This window comes from Siniperca chuatsi, linkage group LG16 (genome assembly GCF_020085105.1).
Source record: "Siniperca chuatsi isolate FFG_IHB_CAS linkage group LG16, ASM2008510v1, whole genome shotgun sequence".
Taxonomy (NCBI): domain Eukaryota; kingdom Metazoa; phylum Chordata; class Actinopteri; order Centrarchiformes; family Sinipercidae; genus Siniperca; species Siniperca chuatsi.
Window position 1 is genome coordinate 3,186,188 of NC_058057.1, and position 17,692 is coordinate 3,203,879.

Below are 17,692 nucleotides of genomic sequence, written 5' to 3' on the forward strand. Positions count from 1 at the left end.
GATCCAAAGTCTCTCAGTTCAAGTTCAAGTTTCCCCACATGAAGTGAGGGCCCAGTGGTTAATCTCATTTCTGCAAATGTTTAGCAAACCTGGAGAAACATTGTTTCTCTAAGGGGATTTTAATCATTAAAGAGAAATATGAACACTGTACGCAGGCTCTAATGTTTTGCCCAACTGGCAATAGGGCCTAAGGATGGCAATGTTGTTTACTTTGTTCAGTAAGATATCTCCACAACTAGTTGGCGGGGCTGCCATGAAATGTGATATGAATATTCACGGTCTCCAGAGGATGTTTCCTAATGATTTTGGTGATATCCTGACCTTTTGTCTAGTGCCACTATCAGATCAAAATTTTGTATAGAAGAAATATCAAAACTGAGTGACAATCAGATAACCATGATATTTAGTGAGCACATTCATGCTCCCATGTGGATGAACCCACACCATTTTGGACACACTGTGAGCTTTCCTCGCACCACTCTTAGGCCAAAATGTCAACAGTGCACACAAGATATTCTGTCTATTCTGACAGTCGTCATGCTCCTAAGAGGATAAATCCATTTGATTTTAGTGACCCAATTACCTTTCCTCTTGCACCACCTTCAGGATTTTTTTTTAGCTCAACTACTAGAACTAAGCCCTCTAAGAATACAGTAGCAACACTGTCAGTGTGTTGTTCCTTTGGTTTAAAACTTTTCTAATGTGGGGTAAAATGAACACTGCAAAGCTTCAGATTTCTAGCCTTGGTTTGCCACAAAAATGCAACTCCATGGAACTTTTTGCTGTTCACACTGATAAGAAAACAGCAGAGCACTTTCATGTGTCAGGCAAAAAACAGGATTAGGACACTTTGGGCCACAGTGTAAACAGAGTCTCTGACTGTGTCTGTGTCGCTCTTAGGGCCTAGGGATGCTTCTAAGAGGCTGGCGCTCTCTGCCAGGGTAAACACCTAAGCTCATGAATACACACCACTCATCCACACCCTGCCCTGTTTTCCTAAGCCCTCTTTTCTCCTGCTTGTGAAAGAAGCAACGCCACTTCTCACTTATCGGTTACCTTCTTCAGCTCTAGAGCAAATATCATGTATAGGTGGCCTCATTTTTCTGTTTTGATAAGGTTGCACGTGTCTCAAGGTTGAAGTCAAATTTTGCTCTGTGCTTCACATCATCAGATTATGCCATTTAAAAGTAATTGTATAGCAGAGGAGATGGTAGTGCTTTTCCATGTAAATCACTAGGATTACAAAAAAGTCCTATTTGCTGTAATTACAAACCATCAATATAGCATTTATCATGTCCTCTCGTTACCAAGAAAAATGTACTATTTCGTAACCTAGTATTGACACATGGACGTACCATTATATGTTGTCAATCAGCATCAAGTGCCTCTATTCCCTATAGGTTAGGTTTTGTTTATGAGTTTTTATATTCACAAGGCTTTGCTGAGAACATTACGTCAAGAGTTATATTCTGTGATGGACTGGGATTGTGTAACAAAGATCAGAGCACTGCCATATTTAGCTCTGTACAGGGGCAGCTGGGGAGCTTCAAAGTGAGGAAAGCCCATTGACAATGTCAGAAGTGAACATGACTGAGCTCCCCTTTACCTCTGTGAATACAATTTTGGAGGATTAAGCAGAACAAAACAAAAACATAAACAAAACAATAGCTATACACTGGTTCGTAGCTTCTAGAGACACAACAAAATGTTTAAACTACAGTTTAAATTAACTGTGTAAGAATGTTGACCATGCAGACATCGATATATTTTGTAATTTTTAAGCAGAATCCATCCACTCAGGGCCTGTTCAACATATAAACCCAGCATGTAAAAAGCCTTTAGCCATTGTTCACCCTTGGCTCAATCTATAAACATTTAGTTTGTAATGAGAGAAATGGAAGCATGTGTCCTTTGATGTCTCATAAAAAGAAAAAACCTCATTGCTTATTTTAAATTTTACGGGCTTCGGTGAAGAAGCTAATCCATTGTTAATGGTTTATTTCACCCATCTAAAGACTCATCCAAAGCTCCAAAATCAGCAGGAATGTGATAGCTCCAGTCAGTCACAATAGCTCTCCTAGCTACACTAACAGGTAACAGGTGTGTCTTAAAGCTTGGTGACATAGTGGCTCCTTGCAAGGTCAAGCTAGCCACATACATGCTGTAGGGAAGCTACTTTTAAGCTGTAGCTAGTGAACCTACAAGTTACTCCTCACTGGCAGTAGTTAAGCTACAGCAACACTACACTTGTTTGTGTTTTATTGAAAGTACCAAGCCAAAGTGTAAGTAGTACACTTTTGTGCCACCATGAGCTTCAATGCTCCTTGGAATAGATTCTGGAATTCTTCTTGAGGGTTTAACAGAATTCTTCCAAAAGATATTCCCTCATTTGGTGTTTTGATGATGGTGGTAGAGAGTGTTGTCACACATTGGTCCAAAATCTCCCATAGTTCTACAACACCTACATCAGAATGCTGTTTGTTGATTTCAGCTCAGCATTCAGCACAATCCCCTCCATGAAACTGATTGTCAAACTTAGCATTCTGGACTTGAGTAATACACTCTGCAACTAGATATTGGACTTGCTCACAAGCAGATCCCAGACAGTTCCGATTGGCGGTCACACCTCCTCCACTCACTGGAGCCCCCCAGGACTGTGTGCTCAGCCTCCTCCTGTCCACGCTGTACACGCATGACTGCAGCCCCCGACATGGAGAGAACTCTGTTGTGAAGTTTGCAGACGACACTACCATCATCGGCCGGATGACAAACAACAATGAGGATTCATATCAGGAGGAAATCAACAATCTTGCAGAGTGGTGCACAGAGAACAACCTACTGCTCAGTGTCAGCAAAACCAAGGAGCTGATCGTTGATTTTAGGAAAAAGGAGGCAAAGACACATACTCCGGTCTACATCAGTGGAGCAGAGGTGGAGAAGGTTTTAGGTTCCTGGTAATCAGCATCATAGAGAACCTGTCATGGTCATCACACATCTCCACCTTGGTAAAGAAAGCTCAGAAACAGCTGTATTTCTTAAGGAAACTTAAGGCAAACTTCCTGTGCCAAGTTCTTGTTAACTTTGAGAGATTAGCATCCTGACTGGAAACATTACACACAGGCATGGGATGTGCACGGCCCAGGACCGGAGGGGCTCTGCAGCAGGTGATTAAAACTGCCCACAACATCATTGTTACCCGTGTAGTGAGCATCAGTGATATCGGTGAGGTGAGGTGCCTGCGCAGAGCCCAAAGGATACTAAAATACGATACCCACCCCAGCAACAGCCTGCTCACCCTGATACTATCTGGCAACTGTATATATTGGTTTTATTTTTATTCTATTCTAATTTCAAATATTCTAATATTTGTATATATGTTCTGTGTGTGTAGCTTGAAGGGGGCTCCAACTTTAATTTAATTGTGCAGACTTGTTTTGTAGAATGACAAATAAATGTACCTTGAACCTAGTTCAACTGGGTTGAGATCGGTGACTCTGAAGACGACAGCATATGATTAATTTTTATACATGTCACAGACCATGAAAGTCCCATCTGTATTGTGCCTTTAAGATCAAAGCCGGTTGTCTAACTGTGTTTGTGTCTCTATGCAGAGGATGCAGGGACGTACTTCCCCAGTGTGAAGAGGGACCCGGGCCGGTACCTGCAGCCCTGCTCTGACTCCGTCAAGACCTGGCTGCGCAGCATGAAGAACACTGGGAAGGTCCTCCTCCTCATCACCAGCTCCCACAGTGACTACTGCAGGCTAATCTGTGAACACATCCTGGGGTAAGACTGCCCACACGGGGACCACAGACTGGTCCTCTTCTTAACAAGACCAGGACCTGGGGTCTCATTTATAACCGTTGTGTACGCACAAAACAGGGCCTGAAAGAGGCGTACACCACTTCCCACGCAAAAGTTGTGATCTATAAAAACAAACTTGATGGGAAAATGTGCACACCTGTAATTAAACTCTGACCCACCTGTCAAATTTCCACCTTCAAATGATATCCCAGGGTGGGGGATACCACTGATTGACGCGACCATTTTGGCAAGGTGAAATAATCAGTCTGATTGCTGTAAACATATAAATACTGCGGTGACACTCAGGACAATGCGAATGGAAGGATCGGGAGGGAACGAATGTTCAGGGACTATGAAGATTAGCTGGCCGATGATGATGACTGGCTAACATGACAGTAATGTTACATAACTTGCTAACACACAATATACTGTATGTACCTTGTTTTTAGACTGCATGGAGAAATTAAAACTCACCTGTAAGACTTAAAACTCACCTGGAACAAAGCATGAATGCTTATAGTGGGGAACATCAGGGACTGTATGACTTCAGCCTAGTAGTGAGTTCAGCCTCTTGTGGCCGAAATGGGTATTACAACAACAAACATGCCTTTCAGGGCTTTGACAGATGAAATACTTTTTTAAAGGAAGTTATCCTGGGGAAAAAATGTTTTTCACCTATTCTTAAGTCATAAACATAGATAAACTATTTTGATCAGACTTAGAAAATGGATCACCAGAAAAAAAAAAGACAAATATAATGGCAACACGTTACAGTGTCTTTAAACTTTGATCATTCCAGTATAGATGTCCCAAGTCCCAGTTCCCATCATAGACAGCCACAGATCAGGTGTGAGCCCACCACATCCACATGAAATAAAAGTAGTTTGTCTTTTTTTTTTTCATGTGCATAATTTGGTCTCTACTTTTCTGCATGCATGAGCATGACTAGTTAAACGCACACCGTTAGCTTGAATATTTACATTATGGCAGAAAGCAGGAGTAGTAGTAGTTTTGAAGCATGATATACTGTGTGTATATTGATAAACTTATTAGCATTAACAACACAGACACACTTACTGCTCTCTGTTAACTCAGTGTCAGCAAGATTCTCTGTACTAACTTCACAACCGCAGCCCGCTGCACTGTGCACTGTTAATTTGTCTGTAAATATTAGCTGCTAGCGTTTTTTGAAAGCCATACTCCTGCTGGAACTTCAGCCATTATGCTGCTCCGAACAGAGTCATGTGGAGGCGTGGTTGCGGTAGGATAACAGAGCACCAGCAGACCTGGGACCAGCTGACCACCGGCCTCTTAACAGAATGTGCATGAATACATACAATAATAATAAAGTAGCGCGATGAATGTATCCAAATGTAACGATGTAAAAGTAATGATTTTTCTCTAAAAGTCTACTCAAGAGTAAAAAGTATGCCGTATGAAAACTTCTCTGACATGTACAATTTACTCAAAAAAGTTGAGTAAACGATGTGAACTTCGTCTCAAAACATTCAAACTTGGGACAATGGTAAGCACGGATTCTTATATGAAATCTCAAATGCACAAGCGCTATGCTAGCACTTGAAAAAGTACTATGCCTATGCTACTGGTAGTTTGGCTGTAGGTTCTTGAACTGTACTTGAGTCTTTTCTTCTCATGCTGCTTTCTACTTCTGCTCTACTACATCTCAGAGGGAAATATTGTACTGTTTACTTCACTACAATTATTCGACAGCTTAAGTTACCACTTACTTCATACTAGTTTTTCATACCCACCCTGTCCAGTGAAAACCATGTATCTCCAAATGTGGTGATTTTGACTGTTTGTGATAAACTGAAGGATGAAGTTTTCCTTTATGGGTTGAAACTACTTCTTAAGCTAAATAAACTACTAACTACCCCCCCCACCCACAGTGTGGTATTAGTACTTTTACTTAAGTAAAAGATCTGAATACTTCTTCCACCACTGCCGCTCTAGCAAAGCCCCCGTTACCATTCATCAGACTACCGCCATACAGTTTTATTTTCGTTAATGAGAAGGTGTTAGCTAATGTGCACTGAATATTTCAGTTATTCAAACTCAATAAAACTGTGTATACTGTAGTCTAGTTTGTCGATTTCCTTTGCTGCGGTAATGGTATTATTTTTTCCTTTTAGAGGTATTTAAAAGGTCATTACATTTGTGCAAATGTGCAGATACCCTGACAACAACATTTCACAAAACACAACAACATTTCACAAAACACAACAAAATTTCAGAAAATACAACATTTCAGATTACAGAAAGGGTGGGGCGACACTTCTTGTTTGTGATTGACCAGAACCCAAGTCAGTTCAGAGTTTATTCTTGTGTTAAGGTGGGTTGGTGGTAGATTGGATCAGCCGGATTTACGCTCTAAACTCTACGCTGCTGTGATTAACTGTTTCGCTATCAGGCAACTGATGACGCTCTGGGCATGTGTTAACTAGAATGGTCAGCTACACGGAAGTCCCTTAGATGGCTAACTGGCCAATCGTTGAGGCCTTTGGCTTTACTGAAAAAGCTACGCCTTGACAAGTCAATTCCCTGCTGTCTCCTCAGTCCTAATTATTTCATGCGTGCTTTCAGGGTTCCACGGGACATTTTAATGTCATATGTTGAAAGCATATCGAGAATTACATCATATGAATGTCCTTTGTTAAAATATTCCCTTATGATTTCAATCTCCTCTTCCATCCTTTCAAACTCAGTTTAAAATTTGTGCAAGGACAATGCACAATAGAGTACACAATAGAAACAGGAAATCACATTCAACTGTCGCCAGGGACTTTGGTTCTGTCCAATCACACACAAGACGTTGTCCCACCTTTTCCGTAATCTGAAATATTGTGTTTTCTGAAATGTTTGTGTTTTGTCCCTCAGGGCAACCATACATTACAAATTTAAAACGTGATAATATGTTTGATGTTTAAAAGATCTGAAAACTGCCCTTTTTTAATCTCTTTCCCTCTTTTGGTTTTCTTTTAAAACTACTAAGTGGACTTTGAGTTGAAATTATTATTATTATAGATTATTATAACAGCAGTTAAAGAGTCAGGTATTTTTCACATGAGTTGGTGGAGACTAAAACAAAGCTAAAAGGAGAGAGAATGTTGGACTTCAAGTTGTCAGGTCGCCAGGAGCATGACTCCAAATTAATACTTATGTTGCTTTATGTCTGCTGGATTTGTAAATAGGCAACTGTTTGCTAGCAACAAGGTAGCCTTAACAACTTTAACAAGGTGATAATATAGATGTATGTATAATGTAGCTTGTTCAGCTGCCACCATGTTACAAAAAAATATCAATTAATGCAACTTTAAAAACTAAATATAAAGGGTACAACCCACAACCAGTGGGTCTGCCAAATAAATACATTCATTTTAGTCAAATGTCCTTATTTGGCAAGGTATATGATGACTGATATGAGGTGTGCAGCAAAAGGGATTATACAAGCTTTTTGTAGTTTAACTCTGGCTTTGTGCATTACTGGCCTCCCTCTGTTTGCAGTGCACACTGTGGTTTAGGGTTGTTTTTGTAGCCTAAGCCCTGTTATACACTCGATCAAGCAGCAAGAGAGCCTTGAAAAAGCACAATGTCCATGTTGCTGCTGTGCTTTAACAAACATAAGCCCTTCTCGTTCTTTGTAAGGTGTTGTTATCTTACACTGCACTCGCCTGGTTAGGTGGTCTGCTTTTTCACTTTTCATGCTCAGAGCTGCTTGTTCTCTGTGGTCCAGCAGAGGCAAAAAGCAGACTGAGGGAAAGCTGTTTTGTTCTGGATGCCAGTTTGTCTCACAGGACTTCAGGCTCCCCCCCCACCCCCTCTTACCATTTCCTGTTAAGCAGAAGGCAGCCTGGTCATTCCTGTTGGCCTCACCCCTTTCTCCTGCTGTTTCGCTGGCTCCCCCTGCCCTCCTGTGTCTTTGACCTCTAGCACCGCAGCATGTGTCGCCTCCCAAGGAGAGCAGTCACAGCGTATTTGTACGCGTGTGAGTGTGTGTGCTCAAACTCATGTTCGAGTCACTGCTTTACAAGGTCAAGGGAAGCGGACTTGTTGTGATAGCTACAAGAGGAAGTTAGGCCAGCTTAATCTTGCCAGAGGTTGTTCGTTGTTCTTTGTTTACAGATTGGGTTGACCCGCTTTAAGATCCTTTCTGTTTTCCCTACACCCAGACTTTGTGTACCTACCTTTTCTTCAGGGAAACACTTCAAATTCAGTCAGCACAGGACCAAAAACGTCTCTCTCTCTCTCGGTGTCTCATTGTGTCAGCACTTCACTGTTGAGGAAGCACTTGGTTGTGAAAGACGGCCTCTCCTGCATCACTACACAGTACCTGCTTTTCCAGAGAAAACCGAAGCCACTTCAGTGTGGTGAGCTGGCAGGAGGCCAGTGACAGTCAGCTGTCAGAAGTAGCACAACAAGGCCAGAGCTGTCTGACAGGAGGATACTGGCCAAAACCCAAACAAGCTGTCCAGAGAAGCTGCTGTTACTATTTGGCATAACTAGATAAAGGCATTAATTGCTGGAGCGCTGCACAGTTTATAGATTTGTTAGTTGTTGTTAATTCCACTGAGGTGTTGAACTTCTTTTCTGGCTTAAATTAAGCGATAACCGTCCAGACAGGGCCATGGTGATGATGTCACGAACATTGTCATTTGTATATCCATATATCCAAACATTCAAAACTGCTTTCAAGAAATGCGGAATTTAAATGGACTTTAGACTACTAATAACTCAAATTCAGCATATCTTTACTTCAATTGTGACTCATCATAACTTATATTAACTTATAAACAATATTTTGACGAGTACTATCTTCTTTATTTTAGGCGGCCCCTTCACGAATAAAAAAAATAATTGGAACCCTAAATAAATATAAAATAAAGTCTATGGAAACCACAGAAGGTGCAACAAGCATTATTAAGATACAGAAATTAAATAGCCAGACACTTGTTATAGAATCAATAGGCAGACAACGCAGATACGTATAAACAATGTAAACTCCACAGCGGCTGCAGCCACAAACACGTATTAAAGCAAAGAAGAGGCTGCACAGTTTTTACACACCGCGTAGCACGCCGACACACAACGCTGCTAGGCAACGCAGTGGTTGTTGACGTCTTCATCTGGAAAGAGAGTTACATTTATCAGTGAGTGTGTTGTTGTACTCACCGGTCTCAATGTCACTCTGTGAGCCTTGTGCACAGCGAAGTCCTCCACAATCTGCTCTAGATTCCACTTCTCTGCTCGTTCATTCTCAAAGCATAAAATAATCATTCCGCTCGCCCTCTCTGTCCCATCCTTCTCCTCAGTTTTCAAACACAGCTGAGCAGAATGAGGCTCTGCAGTCACAACTGTGACGGAGACTAACAGTCAAAAACAGCCTCACACACCTCACCGAAGGTAAAAGTTCCTCAGTAAATGTAGAACTCACCGCTGGAGGACCCACCATGAGCATGTTAGCATTTAGCATTTAGCCAGACCCCGCATGCACCTGTTGGTCGTGCAACAGTGTGGGTGTGTTTGATTTGGGTCACTTAGCGTGCTTGCCTGGTGGTGCATTAAATTAGTGATTAATTAAGGAAAATGCCTTTTTTTTTATAAACTATGCCAAGGTTCAATAATGCTAAACATAACCATACCCCATAATGACGTGATCCTTAATTTTATTGCATTGTTGTGCTGCCCCCCCTTACCCTCACCCTCAAGTTCCCAGTAAGAAGTCCTTCCTGTTTCATAAGGCTGCCGTTTGCTTCTCACCTTATATGGAGGATTCAATAGAGATTCTCCTTACATAAACTGTACATATACATACAGTACTGTACCACCCAGCTCTCAATATGCTCAGTATACTATCACTTCATGACTGTAGCTCTGTGGGAGTGTATACCGCCCTCAAAGTGTTTACTTAATTACTCTAAGTATCCCCTCTACAGCACTGTATGTGTACACTGTTTATTGCTCCATGTTTTACATCATCTGTAAAGACTGTTTAGCTTCACTGAGCTATTTATGCTTGTGTAACTCAGTGTATTTGGATGTTTTCCAGGCATTGTCCTTCACACAGCGGCCACGCACCTATCACAGAGGTTAATGGTGTTTCTCTGGCCTTTACAGGAAGGATTTCGAAGAGCTGTTTGACGTCATCATCACAAACGCCCTGAAGCCCGGTTTTTTCTCCTTGGTGCCCCAGCAGAGGCCGTTTAGGACCCTTGGTGAGTACTAGCCTGCTGCTCTAATGCCCCACTGCACTTTATCGGTCATTTGATAAATCATTTGGTCATTAAAACAGTGAAAAAGTCCAATCAACAGTCCAAAACCCAAAGATATTCAGTTTACAATGATATTAAACAGAGGAAAAAAAGATAATCTTCACATTTGAGGAGCTGGAACCACAGGATGTTTGGCATTTTTGCTTGGTCAACAACATAATGGAGATTATCCAAATCTGTATTTAGGATTGCCCAATTTATCACTATCAGGCAATAATTGATTAAAAATATAGTATTGGTATGAAATTGATTTGATATGTTCGACCAATGTGATACATGGATGATTCCTTTTCTTTTGGTCATATAAGGCCTTCTTTGTGCAAATGTAGAAACTGTTTACCAATCTTGAATGTATACATTTGATATCTAAATAAAAACTCCCTCCCCAGCCTGGTTCAGTTAGTTGGCATCTTCCAGGAACATTGTGGTCCAGTGACACAGCTTCCCAATGTCTTGTCGTCACAGTGAGGTTGTCAGGTTTGGTACCATCATTGCCTGTACAGAGACCAAAACCAAAACCTGTGCTCACTGACCATATCTGGCAACCTGCATTGAGATGCAGCACAAAAGTTCTGGGCGGATGAATTTGTCAAGAAATAGTTCATACATAGCCTGACATTGCCAGACTAATGAACCTCTCAGTTAATTTTCGATTTCCAAGGGCATTATCAACGGGTGCAGACCGAAATGCCTCTGGATGCAATTGGAAAGACCTACAACCAATCAGAGCAACGAAACGTGCTGAGCGACACGTGCAAGTTGGGGCGTTGCTTGGTCCGTTTTCAAGCAGGAAAAAATTGGCGGCCTGGTGACAAACTTTCTCAAATTACAGCTAAACAGTACACTAAAATGTGTTTCTGAAAACATTTGTGGCAGGAAATAGGCAATGCAGTAACAGAATCTTGATTCATATTTGATCAGAACTGCTTATTTTACAGTTACAAGTTACAATTATCAACCAATCAGAGCAGCGTTACGTGTGACGTGTAACTTCAAATCTGGACCGGTAACACTTCTCCGTCAGTCATCGTATCAAACCCACCCCATACTAGATAAACGATTGTAATTGGCCCGACTCAATCCAGGACGGGTGGAAATCTGTCTGAATGGGAGGGGGGCCAGATGTATCTGCCAGAGCAAATGAAACATGAGCTCTGCAGATTCGTCTGGTTCCCAGGCTAGTTCTAACACATAACTCCCCCTAAAACCATGAATAATTTCTGTTTGTGTACAGATTAAACAAACAAGATACATGTTAATTTGTGAGCTTTACAGGTGCTGGTAGGTCTATTTTTGAACTCTTTATGATAAGCTAGGCTAAACTCATCCTGACTCCAGCTATGTACTTAACACACAGACATGAGATTAATATCAATCTTCTCATCTCACTCTTAAAAAGAAAGGGAATAAGCATTTTTCTCAAAATGTTGAATTTCTTGAAGCCAAAAATATTTCAATTTCTCTACATTTGAAGTGAAGTTGTTTGTGCTCATGTCCTTTAGTGATTGCAGATACCTGGAAACAGTGCAGTGTTTAGCAAAAAGGGTCTGTTCACACAAATGACAAAAACATTTTCTCACTTACCTCTAGTCGTATCTTTCTTTTTCTTTGCTTTTTTTAAATTATCAGAACACTTATGGAAAGAAATGTTGCTGTTTTTAAAGGCATTTTTTTAGAGATTTTAGCAGCACAAACTAAATTCCATTCTCCTCCATTGTACTGAGGCTGGAAATTTTTTGGCCTCTTTATTCAAATGGCAATTCATTATGCAACTGGCAATTCAATGTGGTCATGCAATTTGAAAATGCATTTTGCAATTGGCAAATCAATATGTAAAGTGGCAATGCAATCTTCAATTCACTGAATTATTTTGAATAAAATCATAATGAAAGCACAATCAATTGCATTCCATATTGCCTGTCAGTCCTCAGACAGCCGGCACTTCTATGCTTCAACCACGCAGGCACAGTTCTTCTTGATGGGTAAGTTGCTTTCTACCTCAGATAACGTCCATATGTTCAACCTAAAGTTCAGACATTAGTTTATTACAGTATGGCTGTTGTTGGCATTTTGTGTTTATCTGCATCCTCATGCTGAGGCATTACAAGCTAATGCTAGCTAGGCCTGGGTAAAGTTAGTAGCTTGGTACTGGGCACTGTCTGGGAGACAGACAATAGTTAGAGCTTGTTGATGTTCCCTGTTATTTTGATAACTTAATATGTAACATTGATGTAACATATTGGATAAGTAGATGCAGCCCGATAGTCATTCATGTGTGCTAATGAAGTTTACACTTACAAAAAATACTGTAAATTTCTCAGCAAAACATAGATTGAATTAATAACTTGCTACCATAATAGAAAATCCCAACAGAGTTCCTAAAGACAGTTATGATAGAAATATTTGTCATAATGCCCATTTTCATTGCAGTTCACCTGGAAGATGTGGTGCTTTGTTGGTTGAAATGATTAGCTACATTAGCTTTTTTGTGTGCAATTAAATTTTCTTTAGGTGAGGGAACCAGGCCCATCAGTGGGTGTTGAACACGAGGAGAAAGAAGTGGACTCCCTCTGGCACTTGCTCCTCTCACTTCACTCTGCAGCGAGCACTTTGAGGAGGATCAGCTCATCACAAGTAGACCGATCCATTCTGAGGCCTGCGCTCCTGCAACAAGAAAGACTTACTTTTCAGTCAGTTCATAAAACAGTTCAGAATCACTATTAAGGAATGCTTTTTATTTACAGTTTGATTAATCATGTCATGATAAAAGGTAAATGTGAGAACTGTGTCATACACACACACACACACACACACTTACCCATAGTATTCAGAGGAAATGTGCCCATTTTAGGTTTTGGGTATTAAATATGTCAGTCTCTACACATGATGGTCCTGCACTGAATACACCTGGTCTGACAAGCTGGTGCCATCTTTCAAGTCTTCATTGAAGTGTCTTGCTTTAACAGGAAAGGTATCTACATGGTGAAAACTGAATGAGCACTTAAGGACAACTTGATGGATTGAGCAGCGAGTGTTTGGCACCATCCATGTGGTTGTGGAGAAGGGAGACCACATGGACATCATCCTCTGTTCTCAAAATACTTATGAAGATGATGCTACAATCAATTTACAGTTCACCTTTTCTGAAGTAAAAACAGACCCAGAGTTTACAGTAGCAGTTTATGTGAAGTATTGAATGATCACTCCAATATAGTTAAAGGTTCTTACCTGTATAGGTTCTTCCTTTTGTGCTATAACTGATGCGAGATAGTCATTGCATATTTTTACAAATACAGTTTAAAGAACTGGCAGGCTGGAGTTCAAGGATTAAACAACCCTGGTGCACTAGTTCACACAAGTGAAAATCTGAGATTAATTTGAGATTAACGGGCAACTGGCCAACTAGATGTTCACGTGGGAGCATAATATCTCCTGTAATAGATGTGTACTGTTGTTACCATCTAAATCTTTACTCTTAAATGATAATATCCTCTGGAAATATCCTTTGTCAATATATGAAAGCTGAGTTTTAATAGTTTTATTAATAGCTGCCTAGAAATTATATTTAGTTGAAGAATGTAATAAATGTGAGCCATTGGGAATGTTTTTTGTCATCAGGTTGAAGAATTTAAAATAAACAGTGAGATTAAACAAAAATTGGTACATTTTCTATAAACTGAGTACTCTTACCTGGTTTTGCATATTTGCCACATACCTTGTTAAATGTAACAGGAGACTTCCGTGAATTGTTTTGTGGTTAAATATATTTGATACGCACATATGACAAGTCAGAAAACCAAACTTTATATCTCTATCTGTCTTCTGATCCTTGGTTGTTAATGTTAAGGGACAACTTATAATATGCACATGTGTATAAATTGTGAAGCACTTTGTATTTTGTTTTGATAAGTGCTCTATAAATAAAGTATTATTATTATAAATGATATTCACATTTGTGTACAAGTCATTATGTATGCAAGATGTATAAGACGACATTGAATATGGCCTTTTAATGAATAATCTACATTCTGACAAACAAAAATGCCATTAATGTCTTCCTGTGATTTGATTATTGTACATATTGATATTAAACTTAGTTCTGGAATTGTACCACAAGAGAAATCAACTGACTTAGACCAACAATTGATTAAATTACTTTATTGCTCATCTATCTATCAATACACAGAGAAGACATTAGGAAGAGCACAGATGGTAAAGTTGAACACTGAAGTGTTATTTTCAATAAAAAACAAAACTTTTTTGTGCAAATGTAAAAACTATTATACTATAAAAAAAAAACACTACTATAAAACAGCCATCACATAAATTATGAGTCTTGGCCAGGTGATGGGCTTAACAAAACAAAGAAATCCTGTAAATGTCAACTTCAACAATAGAGAAAATGAAGAAATGTAGCCATAACACTGTTCACAAACCTGTATGGAAAATACATTGCAATACATTACATTGTGACTGATGTATCCTGATGTAGTGTAGTGACAAAAAGTAAAAGTTGGAAAACCCTCACTAGCTAGCTACCGTATGTTAATATGACTGCAGTATTCTCCTGTTTCAGAAATACTGAATAGAATTATATCGTCCAGTCTGATTATCATAAGGAACTATAGCAGAGAAAAAATAGTAGTACTCACTTGTGTGGTATTGTGTGGGTGCAGTTTGGTCCCAGCTGTCAGAAGAATAAATTTCTCTGGAGAGGAGAGAATCAACATTTAATCATTCCTCTCTGCTGATCGTGACGCTATCAATCAATACCACTGTAATATGGTGTAAACGTACCAGATTTAGACAAAAGGCTCAGGTTAATTTCCATCTGCTGTTCCTGGAATGAACACATTAAGATAACACTAACACAATAGTAGTAGCGTTTTATTATGCTAAATGAAACCCAATTTTGTATTTCACTGTCACCGTTAATGCTTAATGCACCAAGTTAATACAAAGTTAGCTAACATGAATAGTGTGAATTCACAAAACCAAATGCAATGGTGTATCAGCACCAACATATATTGCTAAATGCCTTTATTGAGACTCCCAAGCTTAATCTCACTCCTTTTCCTTCATATGCAATATAAATGATACGGAACTGATTGGATTAATCAACTACATATGTCAGTAAGCAGTGCAAAAAATATTTTTCTACAATGTTACCTGAGGTAGAAGGCAACTTACCCATCAAGAAGAACAGTGTCGGCGTGGTCAAAGCATAGAAATGCCAGCGTTTACCCAATCATTGAACAAAAAAGTGATGTCCTAACTGAAGACCTGCCTTCATGAGAGGACTGACAGATTGCATTTCCATTTGAATTTTGACACTAAAAAAAATTGTGTAGGCAAGTAAATGTAAATGCAATAAACTGGGGAGGCTGTTTCGCTGGCACGTTGAATTGCCAATGCCAAAATGAATTGCCATTTGAATAAAGATACCAGAAAAATATGGCAATAGGAAATGCAATTGATTGAGTTTTCATTTTAATCAAAATAATTTAAACTTAATTTAGGATTCCATTGCCACTTTGCATATTGAATTGCCAATTGCATTTCCATTTGAATAAAAGAAGCCAAAAAACTTCCATAAAAACCTGGGCACATAAAAGCAAAGTTATCTGCATAGCTAAATACCACTTAAGGTAAGTAATATGTGTTTTATTGTAATTTGGTTGAACTGACCCTTTAATAAAGCAGTGCTTTTTAGACATGCAATATTGTACATCTTTTATATTATTTTAGGAGTATATTGTATCGTTAGAAAGTCAGCCCAGCTGTAATCTCCTCGAACTCTAAATTTAATGTGTATATTTCAGACAGCTGTTACTTTTATTAGTGAGATTAATATCAGCTGCCAGCATTTCATTGGTTCAGAACCTCATCAGCAGCAGCCCACATAACTCCACTTACCTTCCTGGGCTGCTGCCCCTCTCTCATTAACCCAGGCATCACATCCTGAATGCTCATGTTGAAGGTGTGCACTGGCAGGGGCAGCTTTCTGGAATGCTCCACTCATCTGGTTTGTCATCTTGCCAGCAATAACATTGGGGATGCATTATGTGTGAAGACAGGATGATCCGTTCTCTTCTCTCTCGAGTTTTGCCACGTTGGCAGAAAAAGCATCAGCTCTTTCCTCTGGCCTCCACACATACTGGCCACTCCTATTTAGTTGGAAACATCACTTGTTATTCTGCACTCTTGAAATTCTTTTATTAGCTAATAAATTTTCTTTAGAAGAATTTGACACTGAAAGTTTAGTAATTTAAGACTGATTCCACACTTCACAAGCATTATTACAGATTAAATGCAGTATATACAGCAAATTATCAGCTCATAAATTGTTTATGAGAACTTCTACTTTATAATCAATTTAATCATTATCTGGAGCCTTTTCTGTGTTAAGATGTTTTGCTTTTGCTTGTCTGGGATTCCAGTCCAAAGACATGCAGGTTAGGTAAATAGATGATTTTAAGTTGCCCATGTGTGTGAATGTGTTAGCTCTGATACGCTGACAACCTGTCCAGGTATACCCCACCTCATGCGCAATGCATGCTGGGATAGATTGCAGGTTGCTGGAATCTATCACAAATAGATATGATAGACTTAATAGTGGAAAAGTCAAAAATGACATGTTGAAATTGGCACTTTTCCTGATGACTTAATGTCACAGGTGTAGTGAAGTCATTGCCAGACCTGGTTTTGGCAAAAGAAGCCCACCAAGAATGGTAAACAAGGTTTTTACATACTATTCATTTTACAGTAGTCTTTTTGCCAAGCGCCGCCTCCCTAGAGACGAGAAGCTGAGCAGGTTCCACAATTGGCTGAATGTCCAGCGGGGCAGTTTCGCAGAGCAGAGGCAGAAAGCTAGAGGAATCCTGGAGTAGGTAATTGTTTGCTGAGGCAGCGAGGCAAGCAGAATGCAAGAGTCAGAACCGAGAAGTGAACCTGAGCCCAGGAAATCGAAGTTAGTCAGTTAGTGGAAATCAGATAATATTTAAACACATTTTAGTACTGTTGGTTGAGGCCAAGACACTATACCACAGAGGCAAACAGACGATCTGGCAGAGATTAGAGTGAAGAGCCGGGTAAGGCAGGGTCTTGATTAGTGGATGGAAAACAGGTGTGCTGGAGGCATGCAGCAGCAGATGAGGAACAGGTGTCTAAGATCCTCAGCAGAGCCACACACACTGTCAAGTTAAGTGTAGCTTAACAGTACATGCATTACACCATATTTACTTAACCGTTAAATCCACTTTTTAACTTTACACTTATTTTATACTTAGTGTGTTATATTTTGATTTGCTTAGAACTTCTATTCTTGTGTGCACCGAGGTGCTTGAGTAGCTGTAACAAGAGAGTTTCCCCTCAGGGATCAATAAAGTATTTGATTCTGACACACATGAGAACAACAAGGGACTGAGACAAACATAGGGAGAAGAAAAGTGGCACAGTCAGACCATGACAAAGAATTTGGATTTACTCCCCTGCAGGGTGTAAGTTATTATAACCAACTTTAACTTAAACAGTACATCTTTTAGCCATCTGGCATGACAATGAGGTCTAGACCCTTTCCAGGCATCCTTGAACAAAAG

The 17,692-nt window shown here is 39.8% G+C and overlaps 1 protein-coding gene across 1 annotated transcript in view; it reads left to right on the top strand.

Moving 5' to 3' along the window:
• Window positions 1-17,692, top strand: part of nt5dc1 (5'-nucleotidase domain containing 1) — an 88,373-nt gene that overhangs the window by 42,515 nt on the left and 28,166 nt on the right. Inside the window, exons 7-8 of the mRNA XM_044168796.1 lie at window positions 3,612-3,786; window positions 9,940-10,037. Of these exons, the coding sequence (XP_044024731.1) occupies window positions 3,612-3,786; window positions 9,940-10,037 (273 nt within the window). The remainder of the gene's footprint in view (window positions 1-3,611; window positions 3,787-9,939; window positions 10,038-17,692) is intronic.